A 20900-nucleotide genomic window follows, 5' to 3' on the forward strand; every position below is an offset into this window, starting at 1 on the left:
TAGCATGTTGCCTGCCATGCTGACCTGCCTGACCAGTATTGAAGGGGGCCAATCATTTTGACTAAGATGTGGTAGGTCGTCTCTAATGCTCTTATGAGGCCAGCAGTTATTGGAGAAATATTATTTTTATGGCTCACAACTGAGATGGCCCCAGCAGGAATAAGCATCAATGTTTGCAATGGTTATTTGGGGAGGAGAAGAAATTACCGTGACATAAGAGAAAAAATATGTCTGAAACGCAATGGTAGGCAATGCAGTAATGCTAAAATATCTCAGGTATGTGAAGAAGAAAAGACAGTGACTGATGGATGGAAGATACTTAAGTTACCAGTAGAAGAAAAGGTAAAAAAAAAAACTTACATAAGGCTTTTTGCTATCAGTGCTCATGTATCCAACGCACATGGAATTGGTCGAATGTGCCCACATAAATTCAAATTTTTCGTCATCACTGTATCTTAATACTATCACACCACAGGCACGTTCTGCCGTAGATATAGTTTTCCTGTCTGAAATCATTGAGATGAAAATTAAGGTATAATAAGCGTCTCAGAATATAGTATTGAGCAATTCTACATCTTTAGATCGCAATAGGACCATTTCCAGATACAGCGGGCAATCACCTATTTATAAGCTCCACGACCAGTCCTTCATGAGAAAATGATGTTTTCAACCTTAGTGATTAATAGGGCTGTGCGAATAGTGAATTTTCCGAACGAAGCGAATAGCGAATAATTTCTGTAACTATTCGCCACTAGTGAATAATTTAAGTCAATTATTCACAGCTACGAATAGTAAAACGAATAAATTGAAATGACTTTTTTAAGTGTGAAAATTCGCGAATATTACAAAAGTCGACAAAAAAAAATGTGATAAATTTTTTTAAGAATTTTCCATTTGCTCATACACTTACACAGAAAACAATGAATAGCTATGATAGTAGCCGAGGCTGTTAAGAATGTGTTTGAAGATCCCTGGATGCTGGCTTGACTGTCCCTACAGTTACGTATGCATTCCCAGGATTTGAAATTAACTGCGCGGGCAGTCAAGCTAGTATCGAAGGATCACCAGACACATTTTAGTATTTTATTTTTTTTTTGTGTAAATGTAAATGTGTTTATGAACTTTTTTTTTCTATTTCAGACATTTCTGTGTCTTTCATTCTTTAATTTGGGCTCTTTGCTTTCCCCCAATCGCAATTGCGCTTGCTATTCGTAAACTCGGCGTCGGTAAAGATCAAAGGAGATCCGCGGTTCGCGATGTCTCGGGTGGAAGCGGAAGCCTTGCGCAGGTCCTCGCAACGTTTCACCATTACCACTCGGAAATTCATAATTTTTGATGGCGCAAATATTTGAAAATTCGTTCTTCGTGACAGAGCGAATATTTGAAAATGTCAGTTCAAAAATTCACTATTCGCGACGGCGCGATTATTCGCAATTTGCGAATAGTGCCCGAGGCAGACGAAGCGAATAATTGCCGAATATTCGCACAGCCCTAGTGATTAATTAAGTTGTTTCCAATAAATTTACACTTGAACGTTTCTACATCAGATGGTGTAATTAGGCTTGGGAGACCTACCGTACTAACTGCTGGTGGAGCTATTATGTTGATGTTAAGATGTGATACAAAGTTTTATTCCTCAGATAATAATACTTTTACAACCAGAGGTACCAGGTTATTATTAAAGAATATCACAATTTATGCCAGCCAGAGTCTCAGATTTGCAATCTAGTCAACTGTTCTTCTGTTAAAGAAGAGAAACTTTATAAAGCTGCTAGTTTTGTCTAAAATCACTCCAAAGCTCATAAAAATCTTTTAAATGCGAAGACAAAATAATGGAGCATTCTGTGATCTTTCATTGATGTTAAAGACTTGACATTGCAAACAAGAGTAGGCAATGAGAACTGCATCATGAATTACTCAACTGAATATAACGTACTTAAACAACCATTGTAGAGAGCATTGTATACACCTTGTGTGGAACAGTCAGATTTAACAGCATTAGCTACTGTGCGAGCAAGGCTTGTCCTAATCAAGTGCTCTCCACAACCTGTGGTAGAAGTTGCCACCCCTGGTTCAGTTATGGTCCCATTTTCCGCCCAGCAACCGCATCCAAAAACAGCAGCCTGTAAAATGAAAATAATCTTTAGATTAGCAGAGCAAAGAATCTTTAGATTAGATGGCAAAAAACACAGTGCCTACAGATTGAGATATTACAGAATTAATGGGAATAATATCCTGCTCTATGACTGGTGCAGCAAAGTAAGTGGCACATTTACATGATGGTGTCTTTAATTCTTACAGCTTCTCAATTCCTGATATTTCTAAAAAGTTCATTTTCAGAGGCAGATTCCCTGATAGACCCACAATTTTCTGGAAAATAATCAGATTTTTTAATCTTTTGGCTACTTTTCCAGCACCAGTTCAATAGTTAGAATTGAAGTCGCTCCATCTTTGAAAACGAAATGATCTTAAAATGGAGAGATGGGGAAATTCTGATTTTCAACATGAATTTCCTGTTTTTCTGAAAACTTTTTTCACTGGTGAATCCTGGTATTTCGTTTTTTCTGGATTCTACATGAATTCAGAGGCCTAGGGTAAGTGGCAACACTGGCAACTACCATTGAGCACCTCAGTGCGAGAATAGAGTTCTTGTCTTCCAAAGGGGGACCCAGCACTAACTGGACGGATGTCCTTCATGCTGACAGAAACATGGAGAACAATCATGGCATGAAATAAACTAGGGGTTTCTACACTTTTTCACAGCAGTTTTTGGGCACACACAGATCCTGTGGTAAGTACAATGACGGCAGCATAGGAACACAACTCTCCTGAGCGTTTCTGTGGTCCAATTTTACAAAAAATTAGGGCTAAAATTAAAGATGAAAAAATACTGAATTCTAAATTCTAATATTCTAACGTCACTATTTGTTTTTTCTAGCATTATTGGTTTCCTAGAGAATCGGTAGGGAACTTTACTTTCTGGGTGACCCTTTGTAGTATCGAGATCTACTGGTCGTTTAGTTTTTGCTTACAGAAATCCAAATTAGAGAAAAAATATTTTGAATGTGTAAGTATTGGTTTGATTTTATCCTTAACATCAAATCTGATGGAAAGATACAATTTCAAACCTTTATTCATCGGAACAAACCTGATAAAACTTAGTTGCTTTTGGTTAAACTCTACCCCAAGACCTTGAAATTCTCACCTTTTGATTATCTTTGAGGATCATGCATTATTCATACGCCAGATTATCAAAAAAAAAACTGTTACAAAATGGTAAACAAGTGTTAGAAACAAGCAATAATGACATGGTCAGCTTGGTTAATCAAGATTGTTCCAGGTGGACAAAAATAAAGGTCTATTGAAAAGATTTCAGTGGCTCTTCTCCCGGCGAAACTATAATTATCCCATGATGCAACAAACTGGCTATATCCCCTTTTAAAGGAGAAATTAATGACTTTGGTGGTCTTACTTGTCCCACTCTTCCTGGGTGTTTCAGAATTATTCCACCACTTGACGAGGTTGCAGCCATGTGTCCTGTCTTGTCAACACAAACAACTCCAACTGTGTCTAATTTGGAACTTTTCTGTAACAGGTCGACAAAAATTAGGAAAGGAGACATCTTTTAAAAAACTACCTAGATTTACTTCTCATAAGCATGAGTTCGAAGTGAGACCTATCATAATGGGTGCAAGATGACTCTAGTTCATTCTATCCTCACTTCCAGTGCAACGATGAGCCGGAACCCTTTTTCGTCAGCTAATACCACAATCTCGAAACGAAGGTTGGAGAGAGCACTGGTGAAAAAAAAAATAATCTATTGTCATATTCAGTCTGAGTAACTTTCTTGGGAAAGAAGAAAACTGTCCGAAGAAGTGCAAAAAATTTGCAGTGAAATTCCAACAAATAGCAACCTTGACATGGTCTGAAGTATGTTGAGGACTATTGATGAGGTTTTGCATACTTTTATCAGCATACCACTGTCCAAAAGTATGAAGGAGGCTAGGAGTGAATGCTGATGATACTTGTACTCAGTCGTTTTTGATCATTTACAAGGATATGATGCGATATGAAGTGCAAGAACACCTTGACAACATCAGAAGATGGATGTTAAAAGATGCTGCCTAGCTTGAAGTCTTAAAATCGGTTGAAATTAAGTATTTTTACGAAAAGACATTTCATTTACAAACGATTCATAAGTGCAAATTAAAAAAAAAAAAAAAAAAAAAACTTCAGCAGACTAGCAGCCATGACTCATTTCATTCCAATTCAGCATTTCTCTTCAACACTACAGTGCTTAATGCTGGAAATGAGCTCACCTCAGAATATTTCCCTTGCCGTGGAATGGTCTCTGGCATAACAATATAAAAAGCGAGTAATTTCGTCGTAAACATGCCAGCATCTTTCATCAAAATAACTAAATAAATTAATTGTAAACAATGTGAAATTTCTCTAGCCTTTGTTTTAGTTGTGAGCAAGAGATTTGACTTAACTTACCAATATTGGTAACTCTGAGTGCATTTTCAATTTCCTTTTATAGTGCTTGTACTGACGTAAAGATTTTTCTGCAAAGAGATAAAAATTTATTCTGAGTATAAAAACAATGAAGAATGAAATCACATCCTAAAAAATCCCATCACAGGCTGTCCAGTGACATTCCTAGACGCTCTACAGGGAGTGCAAGGTCATAGCAACAGCAACACTGAAATATGATGTAGGTGGTTGGGAGAAAGCACTTGTTCCTTTTTTCTCTTCTACTTCTTACCAACTTGCCTTCTCTATTCCTCTCTCTCTCTCTTGCTATTCCCATTTCCATTGGACTCTCTTAGTCTTCCCCTATAGCACATGGCAATTCCTACTGCGCCTGCCATGCTGATTTGGCTTGCCCTTCAGGCATGCTGCCTGATAAAAATTGTATCAGATTTAGTGAAATTTCATTATGGGTTCAAAAAAATTTCCCTTCTACCTTACCTGGTCTTCTGGGATTCACTTTCCTCACTTTCCCGCATCTTCAAGGAATTTTGTGAAAAGGTAAAAAGTATGCACTGAATGATAATCTTCAATATTTCAGAGCTCTGAAATGTACATGTACTGCCTGCCTTCAGACAAAAAGTGAAGTTATACTTGAACTACTTATTCACCTGCTGGAAGCGAGCAACAAGGCATTTTTAGAGACCCACATTGCCACCATGAGCACTCTCATTGTCAGTCCCTAACTGAAACTGCACAGTGGAGTCTACTATTGCTTCAGCACAAAACATACAAAAACTTACTTGAGATCATTGATCGAGGTTCCACTGTTTTAATGTCATTGGTTTTTGCCCATAGATATGCTCCTTTGCCAACCAAAAAACTGGAAACAACAAACTTTCATTAAAATAGGCTATCAATGACGATTAAACGATGTTGAAAATCCTGATCCAATAAAAAAAATGCCAGGTAGCGGTTAGCACAGAGATTGACAGACTTCATACTACAGAGACTGTGATAGCTACGTCTAGTAAGCGATTGAACTTCACTAAGTAGATTATCGTTTTTTTCATGAAAGGAGAGTTTGAATTTAGGCATCAAAAAATTTAATACCTTCCTTCATTTGATGTTACTCGTACATTCAATAATTTTTTTCATAAAAATCGTGTTCTACAATAAGTTTCAATGAGGGAACAAATATCAAATGCTTAAATTCGTATTTTGTCTGGTGATCCATTGCTTGACACCATCGCAATAGATGAAAAAAGGGGCAGTGTGACAAAGTTGTTAGATCTAATATTGTTGCTAACCTCTCTTGATGAGAAGAGTGGTGAAAGATATATTCTGCTCTTTCTCCAGAACTCATTTCGCAATACAAAAAATTGACTATTCAAGATTTTAAGACTACTCACCTAGGAGGAACAAGTCCGCAAGGTAGTTTTTGCTGTTGCTTTTCGCATATTCGTTTCGCTAAAAGAATAGGGTTCTGTACTCCAGGGACCGCTCCAACAGAACCAACATTCATAGTCTGCCCATCCATGATACTGGCATCACACTCGACACGTCCAGTGAAGGATAAGTTAGACCCAATTCCTGCATTGGTGAGCTCTGAATCTTCCAGAATGATTGTTGCAGCAGTGGCAGCTTCAACCGATGATCCTCCGTTTCTTAAAATTTCAACACCCTGGAAAGAGATTATTGACAGCAAAATTGTAGCAACAAGAAGCACAATGAGAAAAAACTCGATGGCTCCTATAATCAACATGACTATTCATAAATAAGTTTGAGTCACGGAGATGCAAAAACCGCTCGGTCTCAGGAACTGCTGATTGTGTCAGACAAGCAACAAACCTCAGAATGTGAGAGGAAATCCTAGAGTCATTTTCAGGACCTTAAATTGTCTCTTCTGGTCAAAATATCACAAACGCTGTTTGTATTTAAAGATGGTGCTGCAAAACCTCTTAAACTTGTTTAATTTTTTACGGAAAAAGTAATGAATAGAATAACAGGAAAATTTTACCTAATACTTCTTTTATCATCAATCCTTGAAATTTTCATGAAACAATGTGCAAAGAAAAACTTGAAACAATACTGAAATGTTTAGCAACAAGGTATCTGAGTGTAAATGGCGCTTGCATAGACTATAAGTGGCCATTTTTGGCTTTATTTTCCCGCAAAATGGTGTGAACCCAGCACCATTTCTCCACCTTGTTACATACAGTTTGGGCCATTTCTTAGTGTTTTTTCTGGAAAGCAAGTTACTAAGTCAGCATGAAGATTAAAGGTCTCCAAGGAATCTTGAGAGGTGAATATAGAATCGTAGGGAAGACTCTTGAGCTTGCACAGACATTTTCCCTGCTTTTGTAGAGGATAACTAGCAAAAAGTATGAACTATCACTTCAAATATTCATTTTGGAGATTACAGAATTCAGAGGCAAAATTTACAAACCTTAGAGCATGCTTTTTCACACAGTTCTCGGTACTCTTTCTGCAGTTTTTTGGAGAAAAACCCAGCACCTGTACAAATAAAGAAAACAATCTTAATGAGTCAAGTTTGACTAGTAGAGCAGATTTTTAGAAGGATGGCTAATCATCAAAGTTGTGAGCAACTTTGATTTACTTGTCTTATCAAAAATATTCTCTGATATTCCTTGCTTAAAATAAGCAGTGATGTTCTCTTGAAAAAGTAAAGTACGAGAAGAGATTTCGAAACTAAGTGACCAAGGTGTGTGCTTCACTTGCTTTTCAATTGCTATACTACCGCAGGATTGCAATAAAAAAAAAGGACACAGTCTTATGAGGTTTAGCTGTCAGACGTCTTGACATGCACCCTGGCAGGCGACTTGATGGCAGTCTAGAGCTCGCGCATCGTATGTTGAGACTGACGCCATAGTATTGATTAAGTCACCATTCACCAGTGGTGCCACCTGACTGCATGTATTAACCTGTTGAGTGATGCAAATTCAGAGCTAATCGGGGATTGACGTTTGTCTCAACATACGATGCGTGAGCTCTAACAGGCAACTTGAGAAGTAGCCTGACAAGCGATTTGATGTACAGACTGACAGGCGACTGGATGTGCAGCCTGACAGGCCGCGAGTCCCCACTAAATATTCCAAAGCTCTTGCTATTGTCACTGTAGGATGGACCAAGAGGATAAATATATGATAAATATGAATAAGAATAAAATATAATATAATAAATAAGAATACGGCAGAGGGCTCATCGAGCAGCCCGTAGGCGGCCTGACAGGCCGTGTGAACACGCCTTTCTTCTAAAAAAATAATCATTGCTCGTAAACAGCATTTTCTACACTTACCGACATGAACACCAATGAATCCATGATTTGGAAGATTGGGGGCTCTTCCCGCATCCTCACCTTCCATTAAATCAGTCTGGGATCTTGAAAGATCTTTAAAGATGAGCTAAGTAATATGTATCTTATGAAATGAAGAATTCTAGGTTAGATATGGGATAAAAAAGCTACATACTGACAAGATTGTAATAGGATAGAAAGAATATAAACTGCAATAAATCAATATTACAAGGATGCAAGATAAGAGATAAGGATCTTTGAGCTGGTGTTGACACCGGACTAGGTTAGGTTATGCTTGTTCGGCACTTGTTCAGTTTGTTCGTTTGTTCGGTTCGACTCGGCGCGGCGCATTTGGCCAACATGATCGGGAAATTTTGAGAAATACCCGAACAGGCTAGACCTATTCTCGGCAAACAAGTTCCACAAAGTTTATGTGTTGGATTCGTTCGGCCAGCCTTCCACCTAAAATTTGGGCAAGTTTATGGGCATGCTCGTTTGACGCTCAATTCTCCCTCCAAAATAAAAATGTCGCATGTTTCTTTCTGTTTCACTTCAAATCTCGGGATTTAGATCATTAGATATTTTCAGAACGAGTTCTTGATTGACAATTCTGTCACTGTGAAGTTTGTAGTCTTCTGACTTTCCATTAGACTTCTCCGTGGTTTGTGATCAGTGCCGAGTTTATCTTAGTTTTACCGTATGCCTGCTCATGCCTGATAACATTTGCTTTTCTACCTACCTACATGTTCAGTATCAGAATCAATTCCTCCTCTTAGTTTTGTGAAGTGTCCAGTTTTGTGAGAAACCATGGTGAGCTTACGAGCCAAGCGTGAATCAAACCCTAGCTCTCCAGCTAAAGGTAAGGAATCTCCCACAAAATCCACTGCGAGGCAAGCATCTACCAAACCGACAAGGCCTTCTTGCTCTTCCAAGGAGAAAACTGATTTTGATGCGAAAGTGAAGAAAGACCAAAGCAAACGTTTTGAATATTTGTTAAAGCAGACTGAGATTTTCTCTCACTTTATGACGAAGGAGGCCAAAGATGAAACGATCGGCAAATTAGGAAGAAAATCTGAGAACAGAGAGTCGTCGGCCCCAAGCTCACCCTCCAAAAACATCGGTGACACTCGACATCGTAAAACAGAGCAGGAAGAAGATGAAGAACTTCTTGCTCAGAGCAATTCGGAAGTGAAGGTAATTACAACTTTTGATAAATCACCATCGTACATCAAAAATGGAGAGATGAGGGATTATCAAGTCAGAGGACTTAATTGGATGATCTCTCTTTTTGAGAACGGGATAAATGGCATCTTGGCTGATGAGATGGGCCTAGGCAAAACCCTTCAAACAATATCATTATTGGGTTACATGAAGCATTATCGGAACATTAATGGTCCGCATCTAGTAATCGTTCCCAAGTCCACATTATCTAACTGGATGAATGAATTTAAAAAGTGGTGTCCCTCTCTTAAAGCGATTTGTTTAATAGGAGATCAAGAAACCAGGAGAGTTTTTATCAAAGATGTGTTGATGCCTGGTAAGTGGAATGCATGTATCACTTCTTATGAAATGGTACTCAGAGAGAAATGTGCTTTGAAAAAGTTTAATTGGCGATACGTGGTCATTGATGAAGCCCATCGAATTAAAAATGAAAATTCTAAGCTTTCTGAGTTTGTCAGAGAATTTGAGTCTGCTAATCGACTTCTCTTGACCGGCACCCCCTTACAAAACAATCTTCATGAACTGTGGTCCTTGTTAAATTTTTTACTTCCGGACGTATTTGGGTCTGCAGAAGATTTTGACGCATGGTTTAACCTCAACAGATGTTTTGGAGATGATGCATTAGTTGAAAGACTCCATGCCATTCTTCGTCCTTTTTTGATGCGTCGTATCAAGTCGGAAGTGGAGAAAAGTTTGCTCCCCAAGCTAGAAACCAAAGTGTACATCGGATTAAGTAAAATGCAAAGAGAGTGGTACACCAAAATTTTATTGAAAGACATCGATATAATAAATGGTGCTGGTACCATGGAAAAAATGAGACTTTTGAACATATTGATGCATTTGCGTAAATGTTGCAACCATCCATACCTATTTGATGGAGCCGAAGACGGTCCTCCGTTCACCACTGATGAACACCTAATAACAAATTGTGGAAAAATGGTCATTCTTGACAAACTACTCTACAAACTTAAAGAACAAGACTCTAGAGTTTTGATCTTTTGTCAGATGACCCGTATGATGGATATCCTAGAAGATTATTTCTTTTTGCGAGGATACAAATATTGCAGGTTGGATGGCAGTACACCTCATGAAGATAGGCAGCAAGACATAGATGCCTTTAACGCACCTGGAAGTGACAAGTTTGTCTACATACTGTCAACTCGAGCTGGTGGTCTTGGTATCAACTTAGCCTCTGCAGATGTTGTCATCATGTATGACTCTGACTGGAACCCTCAGGTAGATTTACAAGCCATAGATAGAGTTCATCGTATTGGTCAAAAGAAACAAGTGAGAGTTTTCCGATTGATTACTGAAAACACTGTTGAAGAAAAAATAATTGAAAGGGCAGAGGTCAAGCTACGGCTTGATAAGCTCGTTATTCAGCAAGGTCGTTTAGCTGGTCAAAAAAAGACATTGAAGAAAGGCGAAATGTTGAACATGATCCAGTTTGGAGCTAAGCATGTCATATCTTCCAAAGATTCAGAAATAACTGATGAAGATATCGACACAATTTTACAGAAAGGAGCCGCTAAAACAGAAAAAATCAAAGAACAAATGGAAGCTCTTGGAGAATCGAACCTAAAAAACTTCACACTTGATGCTCCCACAGAATCATTCTATATGTTTGAAGGCCAGGACTACAGAACCAAGCAAAAATTGGTCAGTATTGAAAACTGGATTGAGCCACCTAGACGAGAAAGAAAATCCAATTATTCTGAGCGAGAGCTAATGCATCAAGCGTATTACGGATCCAAAACACCTAATGAACCTAAAGAACCCAAACAGCCTAAATTTCCAAAGCCTGAAAAGATTTTTGACTTTCAATTTTTGCCAAAGCGTCTGTATGAGCTTCAAGGAAAAGCATTCCGATGGTGGCAAAAAAGCCATGAGCTACAAGCTCCTTTAGACGCAAGATTAGGCGACAAAGCAGCCAAAGCCCAGTATGAAGAACAGTTAAAAATTGATGAAGCCCAACCACTTACGGAGGATGAAATCGAGGAAAAAGAAGAGCTTTCAACTCAAGGATTCATGAACTGGAGCTTAAAGGATTTCCGTCAGTTTGTTAAAGCAAATGAAGTTTATGGAAGAGATAATCTTGATAAAATTTGTAAGGCAGTTGAAGACAAAACACCAGACGAAGTCCTGAAATATTGCTCAGTGTTTTGGGACCGATTTCAAGAGCTACGCAATTGTAATCGTATTCAGTCACAAATTGAGCTCGGTGAGGCATCAATTGAGCGATTGAAAGCAATCAAGAGAACTCTAGATAACAAGATGAAGTCGTATCAAGATCCATTCACAGAGCTGCAAATCGTGTATGGTAAGAAAAAGCCAAAATCGATACCCACTAGAGCCATGGGTTTTACTGAAGAAGACGATCGATTTTTGATTAGCACATTGCATATGCTTCTCAACTCCGAATTTTATTCTGATGTTTGGGAACAATTAAAGGAGGCCACTGAATCAGCACCTGGTTTCCAGCATAGCCGCATCTTCAAGAAAAGTTCACCTTCTGATTTGAAGAAACGCTGTAAGCACTTGATTACAATGATAAACAAAGAATTGCAACCACCTATTAATGACATAGAAAAGGCCAAGAAATACCAAGAAAGGATGGAGATAAAAGAAAAAAGAGACAGGGAAAGGAAAGAAGAAAAAGAAAAAAGAGACAAGGAAAGGAAAGAAGAAAAAGAAAAAAGAGACAAGGAAAGAAAGGAAGCAAAAGAAAAGAAGGAAAAGGAAAGGAAAGAAGAGAAAGAACGGAAGCTGAAGGAAAAAGAAGAGGAGAAAGAAAGGAGGAAGAGTCAACAGGCAGGAAAAAAAGGAGCTGACAATACAAGTAATGCAAAGAGTTCTAATTTGAAAAAGAGAAAGAGTGAAACATTGTCTTCTGCCAATTCAGAACCCTCTCCACCTAAAAAGAAGAAAATTGAAAGAAAAAATGGAATTGAAACAGTTTCTTCTAAATCCTCCACAGTTGAAGTAAAGTCCAACGATGAAACTTTAAATAATCCTGATGACACTATGAAAGCCAGTATAATGAAAATACAGAAACAGAAGAGAAACCAAAGTAATTTGTCAGGAAAAAATTCAAGTCAAACATCACCTTCAAAAAAAAATCAGAATATTAACAAGGTAATAGATCTCACTGAATTATCAGTTGAAAAAAACAATACTCAAGCAAAAAATTCAATCGCTACCACAATCGATAACTCAAAGCTAAGTCCGATGAAAAATAGTAGAAGTCAAAGGGTTAGCAAAATTGGGGCCACTGCGACCGAATCAGAACGAGGATCACCAAGCAGAAAGAGTACTCAAAAAGAAGAAAAAATCAAGCTGCTCAAGGATACCCCTGAGCCCACTATTTCTTCAAAAAAGAACTTGAAACGAAATAATATTGATGCCCCTGACTCATTAAAACCTAAGAAGAAAAAATTAGAGAAAGAAAATGAAGTTATTCCCTCAACTGAGGATACCTCAAGTTTTCCAGTGCAGAGGAAGAAGAGTTTGGTTGAAGCTGAAATTGATGCATCATTGAATAATTCCAAGCCATCAACCGCCAAGACAAAGAAAAATCCAAAATAGGTGACATTATTTTCCTTTTCTGTTAGCACTAAAGTGATATGAGCCTTTTTGTCCTCTACCCGTGATGTTATAGGAAATAGTTAAATTTAAGTTCATCGTTAATGTTACTTTGTATCTGAAATTATCCACTCCTGGTGAAATTCAGATTCCCAAGCTTTTTTAAAAGCTATTTTCTGTCAATTGTAAGTACAAATTCCCCGAATTTCATCAGGTATGTATGCTTATTTTAATTCTCTTTTGGACCGAGTTTATCAGAAAGGAACCAACTCACAGAGAGAGAAAGTTAGTCAAAAATGTTTTTTTAGTTCCACTAGTTGTATATTTTCTCCCGCTAAAAACTGAAAGTCAAAAAACAGAAATAGTGTGTGAAAAAAGGAGTTAAACTTTATTTTCTACATTGAGCCATATGCAGGAATAAAACTTTAAACCTCATTTTCTCAGTTTCAACTTATTGTGGGTTGGCTCCTTTCTGATGAACTCTATCCAATTGGTCCTATTTTTCTCCAGAATTGTCTGAAGAATATCAATTTGATTAACTAAAAATAAACTATTATTTTTAAAGTTTTTTGTTAATTTATGAAATTAGTACGACCAATGCTTTGTAAAGAAAGGCTATCTACAGTCAACACATCGATGGTGATACTTCAAAAACGTGAATCTTGTTTGCAGTAAGTATTCTGTATTTAAAAATCTTGGTTCTTGGATTTTATTTAATTGAAAGAAAATGAACCAACACTTTTGCTCGTAACTCTTACAGAATACTCACCCCATAAAAAACAAAAATCAGGTAAGTTTTCAAGAAATGATGTTGATTATTTTTCCATCAAAAAATAAATCGTGACGGGAAGTCTGTAGGACTGCAAACGGAGATTTGCGGTTTTGTAGTTCCACTGATGATACGCTTTGGTAATAGTATTTTATCTTATGTATCAACTTCTCCACAATGAGCCTTTCATTGTCTAGCCTTGTCCTATTATTCTAGGTACCTGTTTAATATTTATTCACTATTGCTTTAATATTATTAAGTAAGTATTTTAAATTATTGCGTTTTGAGTCCAACTCAATTCTTAATTAATTGTGGAGGTAATTATTTTTGAGAGCATTTCAACAGCAAACCTATCTCTGTTTTACATTTGTACTTTACTTTGTATTTTAATTACTCCAGCCGGCTCTCTCCTCCTTTTTTCTTTGTTTCTGTGATTTTTGTCATTTTTCCTGTGTCATTTCACATGTTTTGTATGTTTAAATTGTTTATAGTTTCTCTATTTTAAGTTAATAATTTTACTTTTTTTTTTGAATGATTTTAGGTGGTGCACTGTAGATGTGGCAACCTAGAGCCTCTGATGCATGAGACTTGTACCCCGTTTATTCAAGGCTTAAGTATTACCGAGTATCGTCGAAACTGACGATGAGACAACGACTTTTTGTGAGAAAAATTGATTTTCAGCTCAGTACAATACATTAAGGTTTGAGTCTCAAGCCTCAAGAGTTCAGCTATCCAACTGCCACATCTTGGGTTCCACCTTCTTCTTTAAAATGTTTTTGGACTTCATTTGTGAGCACCTTAAAATTGATTTCTCTGCTATTTTACACATTTGTAGAGCTTTTCCAATATTTAGTGATATTTTTCTAATATTCACTTCAACCATGTGATTTCACTCATTGTTAGTAGCATGAAGTGAGAGTAGCATTTTTTGACAATCTCTCCATCCCGATTTTTTACCTCTAAAAAGTTGTGAATAACAGTGTACAAACGAATTAAAAAGAGTAATATCAGTCTTTTAAATTAAGAGGATTGATCTAAAATAATCATTAAATTGTCAAAAAGCAGACTTAAAGCAATCAGGAAAGATGCCTGCCACCATCAGTCACTGCTTTCTCTGACACTGATGCATATTAAAGTGATCACTTCGAAAACAGTTTCAAGCATACAATTTCAAAGGAAAGTTTTTTAAAAATTGCTGCAAACACAACAAAAGTGGTTTCCTCTAAAATAACCGCCCAAAAATTTCTAACCTTTTAATTCCAGTCACTTCCTCATTTACGTGCCCCTCATAGAGAAAAAAAATAGGAGGTATTTGCATTTTGGGCATTTTGGAATTTTTTTAATGACGTAGGTCGGTACGGCGACTTACATCATCGATTTTCTCGGAAATGGTGTAATTGATGGAAAAAAGTCATTCTATGTAAAGTGTTTGAGATTATATCAGGAGTTGATTTAAGCAAAAAAATTGGACGTCATGGTCCGTGTTTCATACTTCAAGTTCCGGATTTTGCTGACCAAGTTGTACCGACCTACGTCACAAGGTACACAATCCTCAAGACGCGAACACCTCCTTTTTTTTCTCTATGCCTGCTTCCTGAAAAATGCTACTCTTCTGCCAGGTCCAGATGGTCTCCAAAGTGAACTACCTCAAAATGTAGTATATCGGTTTAAAAATTGTTCCATCTGTTACTGACATTTGCAATGGTTGACATATTGAGTAATTAAGCAGATTGGTAGATAGTATTTCTGTCTTGTCCAAAAACCAGAATCATGGCAAAATTCAGGAGGACCAACATTTTATCCTAGCAAATTGCAGCATACTGTGGTTCGTTCCTAATGCAGGAGCACTTATCCAACCTCTCATGTCTCACCTCGCTTTTCTTGATAAGGATTTGTTCTTTTTAACCTTCTACAGTTTGTCTAACAGCTACACGGTAACTGTTGTCAGCTAAACATCTTGAAAGTAAATGCCAAAGGTATAGCTGAACCTAGAACTCCATTTCTTACCACATATGCTTATCTGCTGGACCACTCTTTGGTTGCAGGTTGCTAAATCATTGTTAATTCATTTCTTATTAACTTATATCATTAATTAATATTTTTTAGTGATATCTCTGTAAATAATAATGAAAGATAATCCCTCCAAAATTGTACAACTTCCATTTTCTTTCAAGTTTTAAATCTCGAGCTGTTGTTAAGTCATATTCCTTTGAAGTTGATAGGTGCAAATAACACTAGATCTGAGAAAAAGCCAGTTTTAATAATTGTAAGTAGGGATGCAGAATTTTTCAGACTTCCCTGTTCTCAAAAATCCTGCCTGCCTGCTTCCCACAAAATCTCCCTCCCATTTCAAATGTGAGGACCTTTTCTTTCTTGTTTCCTTTGATTTTTGACTTATGACCCTTCATTTGTTCCATATTTTTAAGAGCCTATCCATTTTTTCACCCGTCTGAACATGATGGTTTTGGAGGAACTTCTTACTGGTAAAATTTATCGGAACTTCTCAAATTCCGAGAATTCTACCCCTCACTGCATTCTTTTTGCTAATCTTGTTAAATGTGATAGTTTCGCATTATTTTATGTATTTTATTCTTTTTCAGTCTCTGTCAGTTTTCACATTTTTTATTTGTAATTAGTCTGGGCTCAAGAACAATTTTTGTGTATACTGTTTCTCTTTCAGCTGTATCAAAACCATATTCTGTGATTGTCCTAGCTGCAGTTAGAAGCTTCAACAATATGTTCAAAAATTAAAAGAATGATTTAAGTACACACACATTTAATTTTTTTTTTATTCTCACAAACCCTGTAAAAAGTTTATGTATTTTGGTCATTCCTTGATACTCCCCCTCGCCTCCTCCAAGTCTACCATCTAATACATCGGAAAATTCTTTAATTCTCTTGAATCTCACACTCAACTGTATTCTTTTTGCCAATATTGTTAAATATAATAGTCATACTTACATTGTTTTATTTATTTTATTTTTAGATCTAATTCTGTCAATGAAAAGAGATGCACCAATGAGTTTTGCATTCCTAAGCTTCCCTATTAACCATAAAGAGGTCTCTGGAGCAACAGCGTTCAAAGATTTTTCGCCTCAAAAACTATAATATTAGAGGAATGCTTTAGCTCTTCCTTAGTTAGGTACAAACCCCCAAGGCGTATGTCATTATATTTAATTAAACACCTCAGCTCACAAAGTTATCTTTATGATCATTTACCCACATGAGTGAGGATTTCCAGTGCTAGGGCCTTTTCTCCTGTTGAGCGACTCATAAAGTTAATTTTTTATTTTTTCATTAATAATGAGGAAGACTCCGAATCTAGATATCATTTTTACATCATTGTATAAAATCATGATGAAATCATCATTTCCTACCCAAGTAGCACTGTTTTAATGGATAAATTGAAATAATTCTGCAATTAAATTGCAAAACTTTTTAAAACGGTCCATAAATGCCTTTTTTAAACTAGCAAGAAGAAAGAGATATACCTACATATGTGAAAGGCATTGGTAATTTGTCACACACAAAAAATCCATCTTATTTCAAGTTTCATTGTAATGAACAATAAGAGAAGCCCCTTCATCCAGTGAACAGACAACATTCCAATACGTTACGATTAACCAATTTTACCGTATAATTGCAATTTATTGTAACTGTGCTACTTTGGTATTGACAAGAGACTTCGCAGTACTTTTTTCCATTCAACGCAAATTTTCAAAAAAATATTCTTAAAGATTTCAATTCTTATCACAGTGATGAAATTGCAATTTTCTCTAGCTCTCAAATGACCATCAGACAGTCGGATTGCGATCCTATGATACATCAACTGGGTCTTGCATATAGAACTACGAAGTTCTGATTTTTACTTAATTCACTGGTGCTAGTTTTCCCAGAAAAATGGAAACGATAGTTTGTCTTGACTCTGTGTTCATGCACTGTGTCAAATATTTATTTGACTGTGCCTTGTGCCAGGAGTAAATGTGCAAATATAATCAGATAATCTCGTCCTCCAATTTTTGAATCTCGGTGGAAGTGGAATAATCCTTATAGTAACAAGCATTGATTGACTGTTAAATTTTTACCTAAAAAAAGTACGAAAAAAGAAAAACTGATTTGGAAGCCCTTTTTGTTCCTATTAAGTGAAATTTACATCAAGAAAAAAAAATTGGCATCAAAATACCAAAAATCACAATACTTAAGTGTATAAGGAGATGCTAAACATGAAGTAGGTACAAACTGCAAAATATACCTTATGCTGTGTACAAAACTACAAATTTAGGTAAAATTTACAAGAATGAAATGATAAGGCACTTGGGAAAACACATGGTAGCATTTTTACGCAAAATGGAATAAGAAGGTGCTTCTTAACTTAAATATATAGTTTTTCTGTTATATTTTTTTAAAGGTGAACAAATCAACATCATTCCTTGAAGTTTTCTCAGAATTCGTTCCGCAGAGATGAAAATTCTCGGAAATTTTCGAGATTTGCCATTTAACAGCTCTCCACTTAAAGAATGAAGTATGGCAGGAAGTTTGCAAAGTCGCAAACCGAGATCTACATACGGTTTGGGAGTTTCTCTGTTGACATGGCATCATAAAAGGTTCGTCCACTCTACACATCGGAGTCTTCCTGACTTCGTAATCACGAATTACAAGTAGGATTTGAGAAGCATCACGAGTGAAGCAGCTAGGAGATCTAATATTTGGAGACTCTTTGCTTTTCATCACTTTGTAAACTTCGTCGTTAGCTTTGAAATCATTCCGCTGCTGCTTACGCTCACTTCCCTTTCGCGCCATGGAACAGAAATCATTTCTGCGCTTTCAAATTTACCGCTGTGACAGTGACACCTGATTGGCTGTCTGTTGAGCGGGAAAAATGGCATGAGATTTTGAGGTTAGGCAGTTGTTGTGTTTTGTTCGTTTGTTTTGCGCTGTGACCGGAGATTTTGGTTTCCTTGAACTGTCGTATCATTTCCTGTCTTTTTTGCCTTGTTAACTTTATTCCAACTATGGTTTTCATTTCAAATTCTCAGCAATTGATCTACTGAATTCATTACCACTTAGCACCATGCATTCTTCATTGACCCGACCTGCGAAATAAGTGGATCGTCAAACAGGTACCAATGCTCGATTATTGTTTTTTAAAAGATATTTGCGAATATAGCGTAACCATGGATCGCAATCATTCTTGCTATGCTTCTAAACATTTTGTCACCATATTTAAGTGCATACTTCAATGAATACTGTTTGATGCAACAGTTTGATAACAGAAATTACTTGAGGATGAAGAGTATCGTCAGAGTTTTTGTCAGGTGAGTGGGCAGTTGTTTGATTTTAATGGTCACAAACAGTGGACTATTCTACATACTGGCGCTGCTTTTAGCTATTCCTTGACTGGTATTCAACAGTAGCAGCACAAACGCATACTAACTGAAAGTTTACAACTGCCATTCTAACTGACATTAGCTCCACACTGTTTCCAATTTTCTTGATAACAAAGAGGATGGATCCTGATACGGATGGAATTATGTTTCAGTTTGAATTGGGTCATTTTAGGAAATCATAACTTCATGATAGCCTGCCTTACGCACGGTGATTGATGTGGTGAAAAGGTGAAGTGATAAAACTGGCGTGCTCTACAGAGTGTCCCAGGATTAAGTAAGAATATTGAAGGAATCAATTCTTTGGGTCAATAAAAGGCGTTTTTGCGGTATACTTTATTTTCCAAGGATGCTTTCCCTGTCGGCCCCACTATCCCCCAGCTATTCCTATTAGTCCCTATCATCTCGAAAATGACGAGTCACAGAGAAAAAACGCAAGATACATTTTCCCAATATTTTTCAACGCTAAATCTAGTGGTGCCGTCAAAAATAAATTTTTGTTGCTAATAACATTAATTATAGTTAGAAATTCGATACGAGTTCAGGTAAAAAATAAAAGAGCGCAAAAAATTTTGGTTATCAATATTTATTAAAATGGTTATAAACATTGTACCAGTGTTAAAAAGACGTCTTTTTTTTTGGAATAAAAAGTTATACCACTAAAACGTCTTTTTTTGACCAATGAATTGACTCCTTCAATATTTGTACTTAATTCTTGGACATCCTGAATATCGCATCGCTTTAAAAAATCATGGCAGTTCTCAATAAGATGATAGCACCTGCTTATAAGTCTAAAGAGTCATTCTCAACCTTTACAAGTAATAGCATAATTTTTAGAAATGAATGCAGGATTTGTCTGTGAAAAAAATGTTGCAATCAATTCAGTAATTGTCCTCTGTATTATATGAGACCCTGTTTTGTAGGAAATCCAGGAGTTGATAATACTCCCGACTATGCTTGCGCTGAAATTGTGAAAAGCCCTCTGTTTTTTTTTTCTTTAGCGACGTTCGGCTTAGAAGTAATAAAATAGGCGTTGATTAAGCCCTTCTTACTATCATCTTAAAATTTTCTTCCCATTGTTCAATGAAAAAACCTGATTACCAAAAAAAAAAAGTAGGAAAAGGAAAAAAAAGGTCATCACTTCTGATGGTAACACTTTTTTGGCTTGCGCCAAATCGTGGAAAGCCAGGAACTCTCTTGACCCCTAGAAAATCCTGTTTTCATTTCTTCAAATTTTGAATTTTTTTTTTTTTTTTTTTTTGTGAAGATCAAAACTTTAGATTAATTGCGCAAGGGCTTTTGTTCTTTTCAACTTATTAGTCAAAGTCTACCTAGATTTTGACTTACTTAATTGATGCTATTTAACATGCTAGTTTGACCAAATCAAGAATTGGGGACAAATCATCTTAGCCTGTGTGCCACATAACTTATATCAGGTATTTAAGTAGACAAGGAACGGACTGTCATTCCTTCAAGAATCAGAAATAAACTGAGGCAATAGAAATAAAATCTTAGAGAGAAGAGCAGAAACAAATGTACCTAAATTGCATGATTGTGATATTATATTATCAGTGGAAGAAGGATTTTTGCCAGAAAAAATTGCCCATAAAATTTCTAAATGCTGGATGGCCAGGACAAAAAAATGTAATTAATTTTTTTTGCAGACATCCTGAATCTAAAAAAGAACCCTGCAGAGAACAGGGGGTTCAGTGGCTCCCAGTATATTTTGATGAAACTTCAATAGATTGACTTAAAGTTCATCATTAGCACAAAGCCAAAAAATTAACTCATTCTAATGAGTAGAGGCCGAGATATGCGCTATTGAACTCAGACTATTTTCTGCGCGGTGGAGGTAAATTTGTGTTCCTAGCCGCCTTTCCTTGCCTGCTAAGAACACAGTCAGGAAACCCTTTCCCTCATTCCTCCAGGTAACTACAATCTCAAATTGTCATTACTCACTCCTTCCATATGTACGCTCTCGCCAACTTGGGCTGTGTGATATGCTGGAGTCCAAAATGACAAAGAGTTGCATAAACCCTGAAACAGAATTGGCAGATGCGGGGAGAAGAAGGGAGTATGGCCTTCACACTGGCCGAGTTTAGTGAGCGTGCGAGGTCTGATCGAGAACACCTAATAACCAGAGGAGAGAGAGCGTGTA

At 36.8% G+C, this 20900-nt stretch overlaps 3 protein-coding genes across 7 annotated transcripts in view; 2 read left to right on the plus strand and 1 right to left on the minus strand.

Moving 5' to 3' along the window:
- The window catches only part of Tasp1 (Taspase 1), a 17485-nt gene extending 9451 nt beyond the window's left edge, over positions 1–8034 (minus strand). The window contains exons 1-8 of the mRNA XM_019042900.2: positions 7790–8034; positions 6920–6987; positions 5883–6154; positions 5274–5353; positions 4498–4565; positions 3473–3586; positions 1937–2123; positions 361–506 (exon numbers count right to left, since the gene is read on the minus strand). Of these exons, the coding sequence (XP_018898445.2) occupies positions 361–506; positions 1937–2123; positions 3473–3586; positions 4498–4565; positions 5274–5353; positions 5883–6154; positions 6920–6987; positions 7790–7856 (1002 nt within the window). The 5' untranslated portion in view covers positions 7857–8034. The remainder of the gene's footprint in view (positions 1–360; positions 507–1936; positions 2124–3472; positions 3587–4497; positions 4566–5273; positions 5354–5882; positions 6155–6919; positions 6988–7789) is intronic.
- Positions 8035–8216: 182 nt separating this feature from the next.
- On the plus strand, positions 8217–16133 carry LOC109031410 (chromatin-remodeling complex ATPase chain Iswi). The gene has a single exon (XM_019042897.2). The coding sequence runs from the start codon at positions 8594–8596 to the stop codon at positions 12590–12592; it is 3999 nt and encodes a 1332-aa protein (XP_018898442.2). The 5' UTR covers positions 8217–8593; the 3' UTR covers positions 12593–16133.
- Positions 16134–16589: 456 nt separating this feature from the next.
- The window catches only part of LOC109031421 (uncharacterized), a 127872-nt gene continuing 123561 nt past the window's right edge, over positions 16590–20900 (plus strand). For 2 of the 5 annotated variants that reach the window (XM_072302809.1, XM_019042918.2), the window contains exon 1: positions 16591–18478. The gene's annotated coding sequence lies outside the window, so the exon portion shown is untranslated. Of the gene's footprint in view, positions 18479–20900 lie in introns of all 5 variants that reach the window. The other 3 variants (XM_019042919.2, XM_019042921.2, XM_019042923.2) reach the window with 3 other exon arrangements.

The sequence above is a fragment of the Bemisia tabaci genome, chromosome 7 (genome assembly GCF_918797505.1).
Source record: "Bemisia tabaci chromosome 7, PGI_BMITA_v3".
Taxonomy (NCBI): Eukaryota; Metazoa; Arthropoda; class Insecta; order Hemiptera; family Aleyrodidae; genus Bemisia; species Bemisia tabaci.